We start from the raw sequence: 21,366 nt of genomic DNA on the forward strand, positions 1-21,366 counted from the left end.
CGTATTGGTTATACCTCCCAACTTTGTGTCATCGGCAAATGTTATTAGTGCACGCACACTTTTTGTGCCAAAGTCAGTAATAAAAATGTTAAATAAGATCCCTGAAGAACTCCACTTGTAAACTCCCTCCAGCTCGACAGATCACCTTTCAGTATGCCTGTTGTAGTCTTTCCTTTAACCAGTTCCTTATCCACCTTTTGAATTCTCATATTAATCCCCATCTTCTTCGATTTAACTAATAATTTTTCATGTGGAACTGTATCAAATGCCTTACTGAAATCTAGGTGGATTAGATCTACTGCTTTCCTTTCTCTACAAAAACAATTCTACAAATACATGAGAAGCAAGAGGAAGACCAAAGACGGACTAAGCCTGTTACTCAATGGGGGGGGGGCGGGGAACAATAACAGAAAATGTGGAAAAGGCAGAAGTGCTAAAAAAATTTGTTTTGGTTTTCACCAAAAAGGTTAGTAGTGATTGGATGTTTAACATAGTGAGTCCATTTTTTAAAAATCATTGATTTTTATCCACCTTGCAGCTCCGTGGCCACCATGGAAAGGTAGGGGACCCTGGCAGTTCCCTGGCCGCCAGGGAGTGGGGGAGCTCTGCAGTTCCCTGGCCGCCAGGGAGTGGGGGAGCTCTGCAGTTCCCTGGCCGCCAGGGAGTGGGGGAGCTCTGCAGTTCCCTGGCCACTGCAGGGGAGTTGGGGACCCAGGCAGACCCCTGAATGTGGGGGCAGGGGGACCATGGAGCTCTGAGCTCCCCTGGGTGGTGGAGGTCCCGGAGCTCCCAGACACCCTGCAACTGTCCAGTCCCTTCTCATTTTATCATGGATGTTTTTAGTAAAAGTCAGGGACAGGTCACGGGCTTTCTTGGATTTCTTTTATTGCCCATAACCAGTTTGACTTTTACTACAAGTATCCATGACAAAATCTTAGCCTTAGTGATAAGTAACAGTCAGCATGGTTTTGTCAAGAACAAATCATATCAAACCAACCTAATAACTTTCTTTGACAGGGTAACAAGCCCTATAGATGGAGGGAAGCGTTAGATGTAGTGTATCTTGACTTTAGTAATGCTTTTGATACTGTGTTGTATGACCTTCTCATAAACAAACTAGGGAAATACAACTTAGATGGAGCTGCTATAAAGTGGGTGGATAACTGGTTGGAAAACCGTTCCCAGAGAGTAGTTCACAGTCAAGCTGGAAGGGCATATCAAGTGGGGTACGGCAGGGACCAATTGAGAGTCCAGTTCTGTTCAATATCTTCATCAATGATTTAGATAATGGCATAGAGAGTACACTTATAAAGTTTATGGATGATACCAAGCTGGGAGGGATTGCAAGTGCTTTGGAGGATAGGATTAAAATTCAAAATGATCTGGATAACTGGAGAAATGCTCTGAAGTAAATAAGATGAAATTCGATAAAGACAAATGTAAAGTACTCCACTTAAGAAGGAACAATCAGTTGCGCACACACACACAAAACGGGAAATGACTGTCTAGGAAGGAGTACTGTGGAAAGGGATCTGTGGGTCATAGTGGATCACAAGCTAAATATGAGTCAACAGTGTAACACTATTGCAAAAAAATCAAGTAATTCTGGGATGTATTAAGAGGAGTGTGGTAAGCAAGACACGAGAAATAATTCTTCCATTCTATTCCGCGATGATTAAACTTCACCTGGAGTATTGTGTCCAGTTCTTGGTGCCACATTTCAGGAAAGATGTGAATAAATTGGAGAAAGTCCAGAGAAGAGCAGCAAAAATTATTAATGGTCTAGAAAACATGGCCTATGAGGGAAGATTGAAAAAAAGTTGTTGTGTTTTCGTCAGGAGAAGAGAGGACTGAGAGGGGACATAACCTTTTATGTATTTGAAAACTGTTTTTTATTTTATTTTATTTATTTATTTAAGAAGGAGGGAGAAAAATTGTTCTCCTTAACCTCTGAGGATAGGACAAGAAGCAATGGGTTTAAATTGCCTTTGCTGCAATTTAAGGTTGGACATTAGGAAAAACATCCTAACTGTCAGGGCCATTAAGCACTGGAATAAATTGTCTAGGGAGACTGTGGAATCTCCAGCATTGCAGATTTTTAAGAACATGTTAGATAAAAACCTGTCAGGGATGGTCAAGATAATACTTAGTCCTGCAATGAGTGCAGGGGACTGGACTAAATCAGTGGCTCTGTCTTTCCAGATTACTGTACCCCTTTCAAGAGTCTGATTTGTTTTGCATACCCTCAAATTATACTTCACTTAAAAACGACTTGCTTACAAAATCAGATCTAAAAATAGAGAAGTGTCACAGCACACTATTACTGAAAAATTGCTTACTTTCTCATTTTTACCATATAATTATAAAATAAATCAATTGGAATATAAATATTGTACTTACTTTTAGTTGTATAGCATATAAAGCAGTATAAACAAGTCCTTGTCCGTATGAAATTTTTGTTTGTACTGACTTTGCTAGTGCTTTTTATGTAGCCTGTTGTAAAACTAGTCAAATACCTGGATGACTTCATGCACTCCCTGGAAGGCCTCTGCATACCCCCAGGAGTACATGTACCCCTGGTTGAGAACCACTGGACTAGAGGACCTCCTGAGGTCCCTTCCAGTCCTATGTTTCTATGATTATTCCCCATCAAGAAGAGAACTTATCCTTGTGTTTTGACTTTACATACTGTTGAGTTGAATGTGGGGTGTTTTATTAATTGATATGTAAGCAGGGTCTGAATGAATTCTCCCCTGACAGCTAGCTGGGAGAGGGCAAGACTTTGGGTGTGTTTATGTAAATACAGTTTGCTCCTGCTCTGCTTAGATATTCAGCACATAGAGTGGTGTCAAAGTAAATCAATTTTGGCTGGTGTTGGGTACAAATCACTTTAGTACTTAATGCAGGGATAATGAAATGCTGTTACCAAAATCTTGTAATTATTGTAGGAATATAGGAAAGCAGGACTGTGCTTAGCCTGTCCCAAATGAGGGGGGTCACTTTCAGCTGAAAGGACCTCATTAAGCCAGAGGCTCGAATGTCGGAGCCCTGTGAAAGTAAGAGGGGTGGGGACAGCCAGGAGGTATGTAGACTCTCCCTATGAGTCCCCGGACTGGTTTGGCCTGTTCCTCCCTACTGTTTAAAGAATAAAGCTAAATAGGGTTCATTAGGAGCCTCTTTGTTCTATAAATCAGTTGTGTGGCACTGTGTTTCTGCCCAGACCTGAAAATCACTGAGAACTGAAATCACTTGAGATGGGGCAGTGTTTCTGCCCAGCCTACAAAGAGCTGAAAATCATTGAGACTGATATGCAGAGGTCACAGCAGAGAGAGGCAAGTGGCAACAGAAGGTGACTGACAGTTGGCTTATGAACAAGTAGCTGGTGAGGCAGAGAGGTGTAGCGAGTGGCTGGCGGAGAGGTGCAGCGAGTGGCCAGTAGGGTGGCTGGCAGAGAGGCGCAGCGAGTGGTGGAGCAAGTAAGGTGCCTCCTTGCCGCTACCCAGGGTGGGAGGTGAACTCTGGGTCTGCATTGACCAAGGACAGCAACTGTGAGTGGGGTGCAGAGAAGGGGCAGGCACACTAAAGGGACTTTTGGGTTGCTGGACTTAAGAACCTGAGGGGAAAAGGACACTGCCCAACTTACTTGGGGGTGGGTCTTTTGCTCATGGCTTATGTTTATGAACCCTATTTGTGGTGTTATTCCAGATTAATACCAAGTTACTTCCCTCCTTTTATTAAGTCTCTTTTCTATACTCAGACTCTGTGCTTGCGAGTGCGGAAGTATTGCCTTTCAGAAGTGCCCAGGGGTGGTGTGTAATTTTCCCAGGTTACTGAGTGGGGGTTGAGCCGGTTCTGTGTTGTATTGATAGAAAGGAACCCCCTAGATATTGCACCCAACCCTGGTCGCTGCTGGTTTTGCCTGGCAGAAAGGTTACAGATCTAGTCTGCCTAGTTGCAGATTCAGTAACAGAAGATTTATATATTTTAAATGACAGACATTTTTGTAACCAATTTCTGTGTATTTAGAGGGCTACTGGTGGGTTGGTCGGGGAGAGGAGGAAGGAGAGTTGTTTGAACTCCACAGAGATCTGCTTCTTCCTGTAATGATGTTAGCAGTATGCTGTCAACTTCTCAAAGTTTTTTGCTCAAATTTTTGTTAAAAGGCTTCACTTTTAACTTCGCATGTGCTCATTGGTTGAAACTTTATCTAATATACGAGACTTAATATAAGTGCTTTGAATGCATTACACAGTAATCTTCAGACAATGCATCTGATTCATATTTTGAATAGTTACATTGTGCTATTACATTAAATTTCAATCCATTAAATTTCAATCCATTAATGGGAGAGAAGGGAGGAAGAATTTGTACTTTTAAAGAACAAAAACCCCAGAACCATTCTAAAACATAATCTTTGATTGAAAGGAAATTGGTTCAAAATTAATTTTTGTCACATTCTCATATTAACTTAAATTATGGCTGGTCTTGTAAATTAAGATGTACAACATATTTTTCATCCTTTGTAATTATATTTGTTCTAGAAATATAAATTGATGCTAATTTTTAAAAGAAAATATGGAACATGATTTAAGCTATTATTTCCAAAGAGCCTTTATTACCCCCCCCCAAAAAGGGGGGGGAATCGTGATCAAAAGCCAGACTGAAAAAATTCCTAACATATGATGAGGAGGTGTGATTTTTAAAGTCCATTCGTATACCTGTGGTGCATTGTGAGGCCAGGTTAAAGGCAAAGTAACTTATTCCACACAAGAAGTGTAGATACATAGAATAACAGCTTAATGTAGCCACATTGCTTTCATAAACATCTGTTACATATTTTTAACAATTAGCTATTCATTTCCTAATCTATGCAGTTACTCTAAATCTGCAGACTGGTTAACAAAGGTTCAGACATCTTCTTTTGTGAGGTTCCATCATATTGATAAAACCGTGCTGACGCTCCAATCTCTTTTTGGCTGCATGGAACTGCAAATTGGTCCTTAGTACCCTTGCAGGTCCTCCCTTTTGAACTACTGAGAAAGGGTGTTTGATTTCTCTTACATAAAATGGCATCTCACTCTATAAATTAGTGAGACAGTGTGGGATTTTTCTGCAGGGATTTACTGCTTTTTTGTTTGTTGTAAACCAAAGTGGTGAGTAAAACAGTGTCTCTTATTTTCCTCCTAAAGATGCTTATTTGCTTTTGTCTGGCTCTTGATGTGTTCTTTCCTTTTTTGTCCATCTTCTAGGTATGAGAGGGGGAAAAGTTACACACCTTGAATATTAGGAAGGCATTGCACACATTTATGAAAAGGATGCTAGAAATGAAGAGTTCAGATCTCCTATTCATCCTGTATCAGAGTTCTGAAAGAGCTTTGAAATCTAAGGCTTCTCTAGCCAATAGGTGAGTGAATCAGAGAGCCTCACTGAGCTACATGCAAAGAGCCCATGATCATCAAGGCTTGCTGACCAGGGTAATTGCTACCTGGTTTTCTGAGTAGAAGAGGCAACTTCTTTTGCAAGATGTAAGGCTAACACTCAGACATCAGTCAGTGCTTTCTTGTGTCACTACAAAATTTGCGTGCAGGCTTTTGCAGATTTCTACTTGGACAAGGTTATATGTGGAAGCATGTTCTAACACTGGGTAATGCTGCAGAAGCTCCCACTATCGTGACTGGTATCTTTGGAAGTTAGAGAAGTAATTTCTGACAACCACAAAGTTCACACAGTTTTTTGTTTCACTTGATATTAGTAGATTCTGCTGTTCCCAAGAGAAACATGTCTAAATGACAAAAACACATTAACAAAATTCAGAGGTATCAAAAATCCTCACCACAGATCTCTTACGAATTGAAAGGTTATGCTTTTTCTGATTTCTTAATAAATATTTTTTTAAAAGAAGGAATAAATTATGGGTAAGAAACTCCTACTTCATGTGCCTGAACTGAAAAAGAGGGAATATTTTTTCCCATTCTAGGGAAAGGCAAACTATTTATTGCAAGAAAAACAAATTAAGATTTCTGGTAGCCTGCTAGAAATAGTTGTTAAAACAACTCCTTACTCTTCAAATGAAGGAAGAAGAACTAACAGTTGAGGATTAGATTTAGAAGCTTCCATAAAATCTCCTTACCTCTAGGCCACATGACTCACTCTTCCAATGGTTTTAAATAGATTGTGATTGCTAGTGAGCTCCTATATCTCAAGGTTTTAATCTTAGAACCTAATCAAAGGCAAAGTTAGTTATGTTGACTAGTCTCCTTTCAAGAGGGACTACGGTTGGTGCTTTGGCTGAGGGCTTAAAGCAATATCTGTGCCCACCACCACCAGGGCAAGGTTCTGAGTGTGTCAAAGACTTGCTATGCTATGGTAAAGCAGATCTATTTTTGTCTAGCTGGATGTTTTTATATTAACTGTGAAAGAAAGTTGCTCTCTTGGAACTAGATTAGAAATTAGGAAATTGAAGCCCCAAACAGCTGATATCCCTGCCAAAATGGCTGGTGCAAAATACTTTGGGGAGCTGTAACCAAGAAGATCAGAGGCCCCATAGAACTGATGACAATGGATTCTGATTGGAAGAGGAGAAATAAATCTTTAACATTTTCTATGAGACACTGGAGAGAAGGACTAGAAAGAGTGCTTAAGGGCCCAGGCTGTGATGCAGCTGGTATGGTATTTTTGCAGCTACATGTGGAGATTCCTTTACAAGCTGTAACCAATAAGAAAGTGTGGAGCACAAGTGGCTACCTTCTTTTTCACTGCAAAGGTTGACATTAGATGCTTCATTGTGAGCTAACTGTTTTGGCACTCTGTCTGTGCATAGGGCTTGTGCCCAAGAATAATGGCCTATTGCAACATCTAAATCTACAAGTAAGCAATTTACTTTCAGACCTGCTAATCTAATTTCTCAAAGTCCAATAATATATCAGTCCAGAGATCCCACTCTGTATTTGTTGCAGTACTAAAAGTTTGAGAGGTCTCTCTTTATTTCTAGAGATGTTTTACAGATTTTAGTTATCGGGAGGTTTTGCTATTATTTTTGATTTTGCATTTCATGTTTCCTTTACAGTGCACACTTGTCCTAGATAAAGTTTTTAAGCTTGTTCTTTCTTCAAGTGGAATTATTTGAGATTTGATTTTCACTTTTACTCTTCACTACTTACGTAGTGCTTGAACTGGAGTACACAACTAGTATAGCTCCCTTTTTTAGGGGTTAAAGTCTCAAAGTTTGGTTTATTTCCTGTCTCCAGCTGCTGGTAGGAGATCATATTGCCAGTAGACTGGCATTTTCTTGCTTCAGAGAAATTAAATTTGCAGGTAAGAAATTACCTTTTTTTACATAGGTATAATTGGAAAGATTACTTTTACTTAAAAATGAAAGTGCTTGGGTAAATATTGTCTCATTCAACCCCCATTGACATGAATTATGGTGCTGATCTAAGTGACAGTAGAAGCCTTAATTCCTATTGCGCTTGTGCTTTTTTAGATTTATTTTGTCTGGGTTTGAGATTAGTTAATACTTTAACTCCCATAGTGATTCCCAAATTTAACATGTTTATGGTACGTACGTTAGCTGAGAATTCTACCTGCGAGAGCACAAAATAGCTACCTATCTCTTGTCTGCCTGCACCCAGAAACTTCAAATAAGTAACATAGTTCAATCTATTATACGGTAGTTTTTATTCTTTTGTTATTAGAGCTTCTCAAATTACCTAATCATTATTCTCTGTGTTAATCTAGTTATACGAGTCCTCTTGTTTAGGCATGGCAAGGCTGCCTGTTAATTTGACTTGTCAATTATTCCAGTAACAGTGCCCTGATGTAGGTGATGGCTACCTATTAGAATTTAATTTTTGGTGCTATCTGTTAGCATGCCTACTTAAATGTCTTGATCACACACTTTTTAATAAATGCTAATGCCCCTGTTGGGGAAAAGGTGAACTAACTGAAAACTGACCATCTTAGTTGGCTGGAATCTTTTTCACATTCTAATTAATGTAGTTAAACCGACCTAATTTTCTAGTGTAGAATATCCAGGTCTATATCTTTGTTTGTATACCAGGCCATCAATGTGCATGCACTTTACAAAGCACATTAAACAAGTTAAAAGACACAGTCCCTGTCCCAAATAGTTTACAATCTAAATGACTAGACAAACATACAGAAATTAACTTAGAACGGAGTGGGGAGGGAGAGAAGGGGTCACAGTCATTGGATTTCATCCCTAACAAGGAGAACAGAGGCACTGTCATTAAGCTGCTTGAAGAGTTGGCCTGCTGCTTACCTAGCACAAGTGCATTTAAAAATGACTTTTTTCTTTTATAGTTCTGTGTATGTTTTATTTCTGTCCTTTTTGTAATTTTTCAGTCTTGAATAATATTCACATTCAAATGCCAACTTAAACTTGCTAAAGAAAGTAATGATATTATTTTAGCCAGTTAGAGATCATAAAGTCTTATTTTTTGTTGTTACTGTTGTTCTACTATTCTAATAGATCAGTGCTTTAAAATATTTGACCATTTCTGACATTTGACAATGTTTGACTAGTATTTCACCAGTCAGTTGACCGATTATTTTTGGACTGTTCAAATACTCAACCCTAATCTTATTGGTTTTATATGTGTAAATGTAGTAGCAACTCTGTAGAAAGGATTCCATATTTTCTTTGAACGTAATCTTATTATCTAATATTCAGTAAACAGACCTATTAAAAAGATATGTTTGATGCCAGGAAAGGTTAGTCTGATTCAAATAAAAAAGGAATTTGTAATAATTGCAGCCTATTAAAGATCTTTAGCAGTAAAAATATTACCAACTTTTAGTTTGATTACCTGATTTTATTTAAGTAAATGTAGCACAGAGAGACTAGCAAACCTAATTAGAGTAGGAGCATTAATAGAATACTAATTAGTAACCTGAGTTTTGGGTAAACTATTTTATAATTGTTAAGCATAATATTATTAAGGATATTTTAATTATTTTTAATGTATACAATAACATAATACAACACTGTGAATTATACACTGGAAGGGCTTCAGAAAAACCTTATACAGTAGTAGTAGCCTATGTTTCTGTGAAATTTACACCTCAGTGTAACATTAAAAAGAATTTTTTGTATCTTTCTCAGCACACACTAGTCATAAGCTGTTAATATCCTGCATTTTGGTGTACAGATTTTCCTCAGCTATCTGAAAAAATAAATATACTAGGTTAATCAATGTTGGGTAAAACAGCTGGTAAATATTCAGGTGGGGAGCTGATTGTATAGAGATGTCTGTTCCTGAGATACAGGGTCTGTGAACACTTAAAGCCCTATGAATCCATAGTGTTTTCACCTGAAGGCTTCACTAATCCAATTTCTCCCTAGTTCTTAAATAAACAACTTAAGGTTTGAAAGTCTGAACTATGTAGAAGAGTTACTATGAATAGTTGTTTAAACTTGATGCTGATACTAATGGCCATTGTTAAACTCCCTTGGATAGTGATAAGCATAATTGAATCCCTGGCAATTTCATTGACAGAGCAGATGTCTCTGCAGTTGCCGCAGATGCTTAGCAACAGCTGGGAGTATGTTAGCACTGATGAGAAAATGCATCCTCAGTATTTCTACTATAATAAGTAGCGATCCATTAATAAGACAGAAAATGTAATTGTTGTTTTAAAGCAGGGAGAGAGTGCTTTAAAGTGGTATATGGAATGGAGATGTACTGTAAGGTTAGGGCAGTGGTTCTCAACTTATTTATTGTTGCGGGCTGCAGGGGCCGGATGGCAGGGCAGAGGCAGCCATGCACAGCTGCCCCAGAACCCGGAGCTCACAGAGCTGTCTGGGAGCCCTGGATCCCTGAACCTGCAGGGCTGGCTGGGAGTTCTGGACCCCGCTGTGCGGGGCAGCCCAGACCCCGCCACACCAGGTAGCTAGGAACCCAGATCCAGCCATGCGGGCTGGCCGGCCTTTAGCCAGACCCTGCTGTGTGCTAATTGGGCCGCTGTTTGAGAACAGCTGGCTTAGAGGTTTTTTTATACATCTGGCCTGAGTCATTTTTTTTAATCATGTACTTTATTATTGCCTGATTTTCTCTGATCTTTCTCACTTCCTGTTCTCTCTAAAAAGTTACTAAATGCAATGGCATTTTGAATCAATTCAGATTTTAAATTTTTCTGATGAATGTATGAGTTGTTTGACAAATGTATTTTTTAAAAAAATCTAGCACCAATAATGGATAGATGAAACTTTAATCCTCAAATAAATCATGTGTGAGATTATCTGAAAAATATGTAAATTCTATTTTTGCATGTGTATCTTTTATACACACATTTATTTGTTCTCTCACATGCACTATGGGAAGTGAATGCCATGAAATGTGATGAGGGGATTTTAGCACATCTGGACATTTGATATCTTAAATAAACTTCTGCAAAATGTATTCCATCCCCATGATTACTGATGTTCCTTTTCTTTGTCAAGACCTAGACCATATCTTGGTGCATATGCTGCACTTAACATCCATTAGTGCTGAATTATCAGTTCTGTGAGATACAGCAAATTTCCCTCTCTTCCTCTTCAGTATTCAGTGGTGCTACATTTTCTATATCTGATAGAACCATCATATTTGTTGGGATGAGGGATGGCGCTCAGGCCAGAGAGAAACACTGGGAATGGGGAAAAGGCAATAATCATACTACTGAATATCAGAACCCCATGTTCAAAGGTTTTCGAGTGGTAGTTGAGATGTCATTCACAGAGTACATGCTCATACCTTGCAAGTAGTAGGAAGCTAGATACTGTGGCATGGACTATGTTTCAGACGTGCAAAATGTATGCTAACGTTTTGGGTTTTCTCTTTCTTTTGAGGGGGGTGTCAAGGTTGGGCCATCTACCACCTAACGCCAAAATATATTTGTTTTTTATCATTCTCATCTCTCTTTATATATGATGCTGCTTCTGGAGACAAGGCCCTTTGATCAGAACTTTAGCTTTCAGTTCATACCTTCACTTAAAGAAATCTGGGGCACTTTGCTAGTTGATCCAACTAGATGGGAGTGGTGCTCTCACATCATCAGTGTTCAGGACCAAGGGGAAATGCATGCAGGGCCGGCTCCAGGCACCAGCGCAGCAAGCAGGTGCTTGGGGTGGTGAACGGAGATGGGTGGCACGTCCGCCTCTTCGGCAATTTGATGGTGGATCCCTCAGTCCCTCTCAGAGGGAAGGACCTGCCGCTGAATTGCTGCTGAAGAATGAAGCAGGGGCGGTGGAGCTGCTGCCGAAGTGCTGCTGATCACGGCTTTTTTTTTTTTTTCCCCCCGCTTGGGGCAGCAAAAACGCTGGAGCCGGCCCTGAATGCATGTACACTGTAGCATTATGCACTGTGACCCAGTTCAAGGCCTTTATTCAGTTAAGTGATTCTCATGTAGTTTGAAAGAAAAATCATAAAAATAATCTCTATCTTGTGATGTCTAAAGTAATTTTTCTTTGGTTATATAACACATGAGAAACTACATGTGTCCTTTGTAAACAAGCTGTAAATAAAGATCTGATGGTTTTCAAAAAGAGTAGAAAAGTTATATTATTTTGTCTTGTCCTTGAAAGATTTTGTTGTTTTAGGCTATACTTTGCAATCACAATTATGAATGCAAACTTTCTGATGGGAGGAGCATATAACCCTACTGCTATGATTGGTTTTATTTCTGATTTCTTCTTTTAAAGGTCTTGAATTAAAGCTTCTGTAATCTGTTATAGTTTTGTCAACATATTTGGCTAAATGCCAACATGTTACTACATTTTGTTTGCAGATAAAGCTGTATACTTGTCATCTAGGACATGATATTCTTGGAAGGGTACCTGGGTTTGTGCTATATAAAACATGATGATGCATTACTACTTTTTGACTTGTGTCTTGTACCAAGCTTAAAGCTCAAGACAGTAGGATTTGGGACAAAATAAAACAGGAAAGTTTTCTACTTATTCAACTACCCTCTAAAAATGTGTAGTTTGTGTATTGAACAATGAGAATGTGGTTATACTGTGTAAAGCTTTAAAACACACAATTGAAATATCCAATGTACTTTACAATACTACAGATAAAAGTAGATATAATTATTACTATTCCCTTTTAATGGCAAATTCCTAATTTTATTATATGCCTTTACCTAGACTTGACGCTTAATAAGATCTCTTCAGAGTTGTTTTAGTTAAATTAGTTTGCGAAGACTTGAAGTTGACTTTCAAAGAAGTAAAGAAACAATGTAAAATGGAAGTATCTTGGAAGAAATTTTATGGTTGGAGTTAAGGAGGCACTAATAAATTAGCAACAATGTTATAATTTCCTTGTATAATTTTAATTTTTTAACTGCAGTTAACACGGTGCCATGGATTTTAAAGTTCTAGCCACCACTGCCCTCAGATTCTTACAGTTCTATTTTTTGTGGGGGTCTCAAAAGAACTGTTTTCTTCAATGTCTTGCACAAATAACTTTATCCGCCAGTTGTCCTTGCCTAACCAATTTTTTGTATTGTATTGTTTCTCCTTTGCTATGTGAACTTTTCATTAGAATGCTAAATTATCCAAAAAAAAACAACAAAAAAACAAACTTTGGTGTATAAATGGTAACTATCTTGTTAAATATTTAACAATAATATTCTTCCAATTGTTAAATAAGTGTTACAACAAGAGTACAGTGTGATTTGCAATCTTCAGTGTACTCATTCTAATGACAAAAATTGCACTTTTGAACCACTGATGACAGCAGAAAACCCAAATGTTTAAATACAACTGTTCTCAAAAGTAATGTTCAGCTTCACATTATAATTGCTCCCAGAGTACTATCCTGAGTAAAATGAGTATAGCTGCCTTCTAAGGCCTGTTAAAAATCAAAATAAAGAAAGAGCTCAAATCTGTCTATCAGCGCTCCGTTTAGAAGACGAAAATTCAAAATCATTTTAAAAATCTCCAGACATATCTTACTGAATGCTGCAGATAGACCCGATGCTGCAGCACTGAACTATAACCATGATGACCAGCATCTGTTAGACTGTCCCTGTCTGGACTATCATAGCAGCTGAGCCTTCCCCTCATATCTCACTAACTAACAATCATGTGTCTTATTCCTGCATTCTTTTATTACTTCATCACACAAGTGGGGACAAAGGAGAGGGAAGAAAATCAACAGGTGGGGTTGTTGCAGGAGCACCCCCTGAATAGAAATACAGCATAATTTCTGCAGCAGGGATCTGACACAGAGCTGTGCTCTTTGGTGGTTCTATGATAGGTGGTTTCTCTACACACTTGCCCATATTCTAGGCAGGAGGGGGTTGTTTTTTGCAGGAGCACCCTGAATAGAGAATAGCTCATAATTTCTCTGCAGGATTGACACAGAGCAGCTGTGCTCTTTGGTTCCTATGATACAGTGGTTCTCTAGTACACTTGCCCATATTCGCTATGGCATCTTAAGAGTAGTGAAGCGTCTGGAATTCATGCTGTTTTGTGCCCCTTTCCATCTTTAAAGTAGGGGAGTGCTCAACAATATTTGGATGTTGAATTTGTATATCCATCTCCAGTACACTTACAGAATTCTCAGTGTGTTTGGAAAATTAAAATGTTTGTTTCCATATTTTTTTGCCATCCTTCGTGCCTCTTTCTCTGCTCCCCCAGTTCAGGTCAATGTAACCCATCTCTTCCCTTTCCAACCTTATACACTCCAGATATTTTTGGTGTGGTCGCTCCTTTAGCCATTTCATCTATGAACTCTTCATTACCCTAAAGAATATTGTGCAGCTTGGTGCTGTAATTGACTTTCAAAATCAGTTTCACTTTTAAACTGATACTACATACTTACGTAAAAGCGGCAAAGAGTCCTGTGGCACCTTATAGACTAACAGACGTATTGGAGCATGAGCTTTCGTGGGTGACTAGATCCAGACTAACACGGCTACCCCTCTGATACTACATACTTATGTAATCCCCCTTAACATATAGGAAGCAAGCACCATATTTGCATGACTTTCCATAGAATCCCTGCTACAATGGAGTCCTGTGATACTGAATAGAGGGACTGTTAAAGAATAAATCAAGCTCCTTCAGCAATACTAGTGATATGTTACAAGCACTGAGAGCACTGCCAGTACTTTATTTTGATATTATTGTTATTTCAGTACTCCTGAGATTATTAGAGAGCTGCTGTATGTACTCTGAGTGCTGTGTGGATTTGAGTCCCATCTTGCAATGGAAAATGTCTTCCTCTACGGTAGCACAAACTATATTAATTTTACTATTAAATTAATATAGTTAATACTATTAGATTTGCAAAGAATACTTCAAGAGAAATTTATTTTCAGCTGATTTTACAATTGCTATTTATGGCTAATATCTGAAATCTAAGGAATGTGGATACAACTATGCATTTTCTCCAACACTGATCAGTAATAACTTGTTTCAGTTACTGTACTTGTAAGTAAAACAACAATTAAAAATGTGAATCTAAATATAAAGGAAAACAAGCCAACTGTTTGGTTCTTGTTTCAAAAGCGAAAGCATGTTCAGTGAGAGGAAAATCTACCTCTACATACTACTGTAGGCACATGTCTCTTCTTGAGCATTGAGGAGTGGCAAAGTGGAATCCTGTAAAGAGTATCTGTAGATTTTTACTTTCTTGATTTCCTTTGGGGAGATACCAAATTTGGTTAGGCAGAGTTTCAAAATTTATTTTTCTAAATTCTTATAAACTCATTTCTTTCTCTGTGGAATAATGTTTTGGGTATCCTGATAGGGTGAAGACTTGAGTAGCAGAACACCTTGAGTAGCAGAAACCTAGGTTACACACTAATAGATATTTTGCCCTTCTTGTATTAGCTACCTATTTCTCCAATGAGCGAACACTGGCACTGAGAGCTGTATGGTAGTAGCACATAGTTATAGGGCAGTTTAACACTCCGCATACAAAATTGCCTAGGCTCATATTCATGACATTTTAAATTTCAACAGATTTGGGTTGCCTGGGTAGTGTTCACTACAAACCTCAGAAAGGGAGGGAATATGTGAAGGAGATGATGCAATAGAAGAATTCATAGTATTTGAAAGCAACCAAATTGTGGCTGTGTCGTCCAGCTATGTGAAATTCCTCATTTTTGCCTTGTGAATTCTTCATGGTGGGGAAAAAGACTCCTCAAAATTTTCCCCACTGTGGAACTTCATCATTTTTTCTGTTACAAAAATGGCTACATTTTATGCATAACTTTCCTGCCTCATAATGATGGGGGAAGCCCACACCAAAAGAGAAAAAAAAAATCTGGAGATGACAGTAAACCTGCCCTTCCACTTTACCCTTTTGGAGGCCTCTGATTCCTTATATGGCATTGGGGAACCTCTACGGGATTCTGGTCTAAATGTTTTGATTGTCCAAAAGATAAAACTGCATTGCAAAAACAAAACACCTGTGTAAAGAAAAATCCACCCAATACATTACTTGCTAATGCACATAAATACAAATGTAGTTTAACTCATGAGAGAATATCATCAAACTATTGGTAATGCAGTTCAGTATTTCAGACAAAGCACTGGCTGTCAGGAGGATCTTGTGTTCCAATTATTGAACGTCTGACTGTGTGCAACACTGACTTCTCACAAGAGATGTGAGAAATATGGTGTGAAGCCGCATTTAAGGTTTCCTGGATAAATTAACAGATGAAGCTACCTTTTTATTAACCTTCTGTTTTGCTCTCCTGTAAGAGTTGGTTGCTGTTTCCATTATACTGTTTGGAAAATGGTGGTCTTGTACTTAAGACAAAGCCTGATAATCTAAAGACCTGGGTCTTGCTCCTGCCTCTGTTAAAGACTTCCTGTGTGATCCTGAACAAGTGATTTAATACCTTGGTGTCTCCATTTCCTCATCTGTAAAATGAGAACTGTTGTCTACGTCACAGGATTGAAGTGAGGCTAAAATAATTCAGGCTTGTAAAATGCTCAGTAGCACTTTCTATACGAGTGGCTTAGATGTGCAAATTATTTCTAGTAATTATTATAAGGTATTTTCAACTAGTCTTTGTTAATACTTCTGGACTGACCTATGGTATGCACACTATCATCCTATAACTAATTTTGCCTGAACAGTTCTGTTCCAGAAAAAAAGTTTTCTGATTAGATTCTTTATTTTGTGCAAAAAACCCTTAATTTTTAAATGCAGATACTATTTATGCAACTGATCCTCTATCTATCCTGCAGAATAATAGGTCTTCTGATGATCAGTAATGCAGTCAAAAATATATCTTTAAGATGCAATTGTTTTTTCAGATGGTAAAGTGTAATTTCAGCTTTTTGTTTTTCTGCTCCTACACACTGATTTCTCTTAGGAAAAGAGAACTCATGAAAATTACCTTTTGTTAGTTGTATCAGAATAGTGTTCAAGCAGACGTTATTTAAGAGGAAACATCATCCTGGATAGGATTCTTTGTTATATGCTTCCTTACTGTGACTTGAAACAGTACATTTAATGGAATAAGATTCACTGTCTTTATGTTAACAGAACTGTGCTAAAGAATAATGATCTGAGATCACGACAAGAGTTAACTACCCACCTCACCAATCAGTGGCCTTCCCTGGGAGCTCTGGATGTCAATGCTGTTGCCTTGGATACTCTACTCTATAGAAAGCACAGTCAACAATGGGATGAGTAAGTTTAATAGTTTTTGTTCACTCTTATTGGGCGGGGGACAGTACTCAGAATCATACTAATATCTCCTCTATTTCCCTGACATATCATCTGCTAATGTACCCCCTAATACTAACTGTGTCCTTAGGGCCTGGCTACCTGTACATGGTGTAGAAAAGTGTAGGGGTTAGGATGCAGTTTAAATATTTAGCAGTTTGGAACTCAGACATTATGTACAATTGTACCACATGTACAGTTGTGGTACCAGATGAGGATCTGTGCATTGAATAAAAACATGAAAAGGAAATTCACAGAGCAATTTTAGAATTTCATGTCAGAACTGACATACAGCAAGTTAGTGCTATTAAGGAAAATCTATTTGGTTATGAACTAGGATATAATACTGCAAATTGATGTTTGATATAGTTTTTAAACAATCACTTAATTTAGCTTGCTTAAATTTGCATGTCTGATATAGCACAATAAAACAAGAATAATGAAGTATGAGCATTCAAATATTTTTTAATGTGGCATATTCCAGAAAGTGCAAATTATTGCAATCAAATCAAGATGCAGAAACATCAGCATAAACTCCATTATCTGCTTACACAGCAGAAGTCTTTAATACATCATTACAATTATCTTTATCTATGATAATTTACAGGACGTATTGTCTCAAGTCAGCAAAGCACTTGATCACATGCTTAATTTTAAATATGTGTCTGTTCCATTGAAGTGAGTGATACTGAATGGGACATGTGCCCATTGAAAGTTAAGCATATGCTTAAGTGCTTTGATGAATTGTGGCCACAAATTGTATGACATTGCTGAATTATTTCCTATTCTAGAATGAGCTACTTCATTGCAGGTTATCCCAAATTTTAGGGAGCAAATTCTTAAATGAATACTTCAAAATTTGATCTGCATTACAGTACTTTATATATCAGGTGCAAAGTGCATACAACAATTTCATTTAAAACAAATACTTCAATATATTTTCTAAAATGAAAATAGTGCCAGCAGACCAGAATTTAAGCAGCCCTACAGTAAATGAATCATTTTGCAACGGAGAATTAAGTTTTCAAGTCTAAGCTTTCAAGCATAGTGAAGAAATTAGTATTCAAAATTATCAGTTTGTTCTACTGATCTGAGGTTATTAATAATTGCATCTTCATGTTGCTGTTTGATCTTCAATTGCTATAGATTAGGGGTCATTCAATCAACTAGAAATTTCAACCACAAAGGTAACATTATTGCTCTTAAATTTTAAATGGAAGTCCAATTAGAATTTGTGATACTATCATGTATAACAAAACTGGTAAATATGAAAAGCTGTGCTGTCAAGAGCAAATTTTGATAAAGTGTAATGGTAATAGAATCTCATGATGGCTATGAATGCCGTGTCACATGAGATTTCTTTAGTTTTTATGTTGTATTGAATTCAAAAAGTCATTTTAGAAAATGAGTAGGAAACAAAAATCCTCTTGCTGCTTTTCTCCTTTCCCTTTTTATATTATGTTGCTACACCTCATTGTCTCCATGAGTACAGTTGCTCTAGCTCTTTCTCCCTTTAACAAATTATTTCCAAGAAAATTGGTTTAAAGACTTTAACATCATCCTGGGTGGATTATAAATCTGCTTCACACTGCAACGTTTTTCCTATTAGCTTTTTAATAAATATAATATAAACATAATGAAATATACATAAACTTCTTGCAATATATTTTAACCATTTGCTATACTTTCAACATTTAATTATATATAATATGAATGATTAAAATATAAATCAATTTTTATATTACACAGTTTACAAACGTTACTTATAAAAATCCAACTAGTTAAAGAATAATTATTAAAAGAAGATGAAAAAATAGAAGCAAATTTCAGAGGAGGGGGATAGAGAGGGAAGGAAGTGGGTACAGAAGAGGGAGAGTTGAGGGAGGCCCATATATTTAATGGGATCATTCAGTTTCTTCCAAGAAAGCATACCTTTTCTTGGGTATTTCTATTATGTATACAATTCTTTCCATAGTGGCCAAGCTTACAATGTCTATGCTCCAGTCTTCAATTGTTGGTCGCTTTTTGAATTTCCATTTTTGTAGTACTAGTCTTTTAGCAGTTGTTGTGGAATCTTCATCATTGGAGATTTTTAAGAGCAAGTTAGACAAACCCCTGTCAAGGATGGTCTAGATAATACTTAGTCCTGCCTTGAGTGCACGGGACTGGATTCTCGAGATCCCTTCCAGTCCTATGATTGATGCTCTATTTAGCCAAAGGTTTTTTTTTTTTTCAGATTTTATTCAGCTTCCAGTTAACATTCATTAGGTTTAAAATTATATGTTTGGCTTTAATATGATTTTGTTTGATAGTAAAAAAAAGTTAACTCTGCAATTCAAATCTGCCCCAAACCTACAGATTCCTAGCATTCCCACAGCATATGGATTAAGTTAGCACCTGCTGACTCACAGCGCCGACATATGATTTTCTGATGCATTAATCATAAATGGAGGTTCAAGGAGCAGTTCAGAGCACTAGCTAAAATTTGTTTCTATTTGTTAGCAGATGATGATTGGCCTAGTACTTCCTCACATTTCTTTCTTAGAGATTCCCTGTTTAGTTCAAATTTGCTGACCAGTTGTGCATATAGTGTTGCCTTTGATCTTGGGAATCTGGGTAATATTTGGAGAAATGAAAGCAGTTCAGGTGGGTCAGGGTAGTTAAAGCATTAGGGTCAAATAGATGGGATACAGCATGTTACAATGGATATGTTGGTACTCCTTAGTCTCTAGACTGAATATTTCTTTTAATACCGTAAAAGGGAGGAAAGCATCATTTTCAATCAGTTGACTGATGGTCAAAATCCCTTTCCTTAATCCAGTCTGGCCAAGTGATGGGTTGCCTGCTATACAAAATTTTGAGTTGTCCCAGATGGAGACCTTGGTATGTAGAAGAGGGTGATTTTTAAATTTAGTGAACATAGTACACCAAGTATTTCTGGCTGCCACAATAGTCAGTAATTGTTCTTTAGGGAATCACTAGTAATCCAAGTACAGTGCATGGGAAAGGGGTAAAAAGGCAACAAATTCTGCTCCCAGCTGGAGCCAGTCCAGGGCCCTACAGCACAAGGGAATGAGCCACTGTGCTGCTTGGCTAAGAATTATTGCCTGATGGTGAACTTTAAAGTTGTGAAATCTAAACCCACTGTTTTGATAGGGAGCTGTAATCTTTTTAAGGAGATTCTGGATTTGTTACCAACACCCCACAAAAAGGACCTGAACGTGATGTTGTTTTTGGTGGTAAAATAAAAGGGAGATATATGGAGGGAGGGAATTCAGAATGAAAAGGATCCTGGAAAGAGCAGTCTTTTTTTTTTTTTTGTTCCCTAAAGGGAGATGGGTGGTGCCTGCCATCTATTTAAATTATTTGCTAATTGCTTGATTAATGGGGCTAGGTTAACCTTGACTATGTTTTTAATTTCCTTAGAGAACAAGATGGCAAGATACCTGAGGTTTGTCTGTTGCCATCTAATATGGGGCAGAATAAAAAGTAAAACCCTTCATTGGAGGGTTCTGCAACTGCCATGCATCTTTTAATCCCAATTTGTCCACGTAGTCTCTTATTATGCTTCCAGAATGCGATTGTGTATGCTGGGGCCAACCTGACTTGTTGTTTTTTGGTTGTTTTTTTTTAAAGACCAAAAGACAACACATTTTTAAAATCTCCTGCTATGATGACTGAGCCTAATGGGATATTAATTAATTTGGGGAAAAATTAAAAAACTTGGGTTATCTTTATTGGGTATCTATATATTTATTAGAGTGTATATAGAGAGTCAAAGATATTAGCTTTCACTAGCAAAAATCTACCTTCCTCATCTTTATTTACATCTAGAATGTGTCAATTGAGTCTTTTGTGAAACAATATTGCTCCATTTTGGCTGAGGAGGAGAAATTGTTAAACACCTCTTTCCCCATCCATTACCTTCTAAATTTCTCTGCATCCAGGTCATTATGGTGGGTTTCCTGTAGGAAGAGGGTAAGGCAGACCAGGAAATGTAAAAGACAGGTATAATGTGAGAAACAGGTAGAAAAACTGAGAAAAAGAAATGAAGTGATCAAACTGACCAAAGATCACTTAAAATACGTAACTCCTATCCAAATGGAGATAGAACCTAAGTCAAGGAGGCTTATAAGGGGATGACCTCATCACTCACTCCCCACATTTTCCCAAAACACCCAGTTGGGGGTATAGCTGGATTCCCTTTAGCTTTATAAAGAAGAAATAGTCTCATAACAAGGGAGGGCATGGTTTCTTCACTATTCATAACATTAAAAAAAGGTGCATGTGTGGGGGGAGCCAGTGTCTAAACTTAAGAACAAGGCTATAATAGATGTACAAGAAAGTTATGCAAATTGTTTAAATAACTTTATTCTATCATAATTGGATCACCTGCAGATAAGGGTTTATTAGAAGAACAGTTCTTCCTAAACTTTGTCACCGAGAGCCTTGTCCATGCTGGATTATAGTCTGAATGATATTGCCCAATAGCCATATCAGTAATATAAATCAACACAACACTTATTAAAACTCATTTAACAAAAATAAAAAATAAAACCCTGGACTAATACTATTGAAAAAACAACTCACAGATTCATACTAACACATTCTGAGTAATTTGATGAATCATAACCAGCAATATAAAAATTATTCGTGGATAGGATTTTAGGAG

At 37.6% G+C, this 21,366-nt stretch overlaps 1 protein-coding gene across 8 annotated transcripts in view; it reads left to right on the plus strand.

Moving 5' to 3' along the window:
- RUNDC3B (RUN domain containing 3B) overlaps positions 1-21,366 on the plus strand; it is a 146,390-nt gene that overhangs the window by 96,791 nt on the left and 28,233 nt on the right. For all 8 annotated transcript variants that reach the window (XR_005594095.1, XR_005594096.1, XR_005594097.1 and 5 more), the window contains exon 9: positions 16,512-16,658. Coding sequence is in view for 5 of the 8 variants with exons in the window: in XM_039524668.1 (XP_039380602.1) it covers positions 16,512-16,658 (147 nt within the window). In the remaining 3 variants the exon portion in view is untranslated. The remainder of the gene's footprint in view (positions 1-16,511; positions 16,659-21,366) is intronic.

This window comes from Mauremys reevesii, linkage group 2 (assembly GCF_016161935.1).
Source record: "Mauremys reevesii isolate NIE-2019 linkage group 2, ASM1616193v1, whole genome shotgun sequence".
In the NCBI taxonomy this organism is placed as follows: Eukaryota; Metazoa; Chordata; order Testudines; family Geoemydidae; genus Mauremys; species Mauremys reevesii.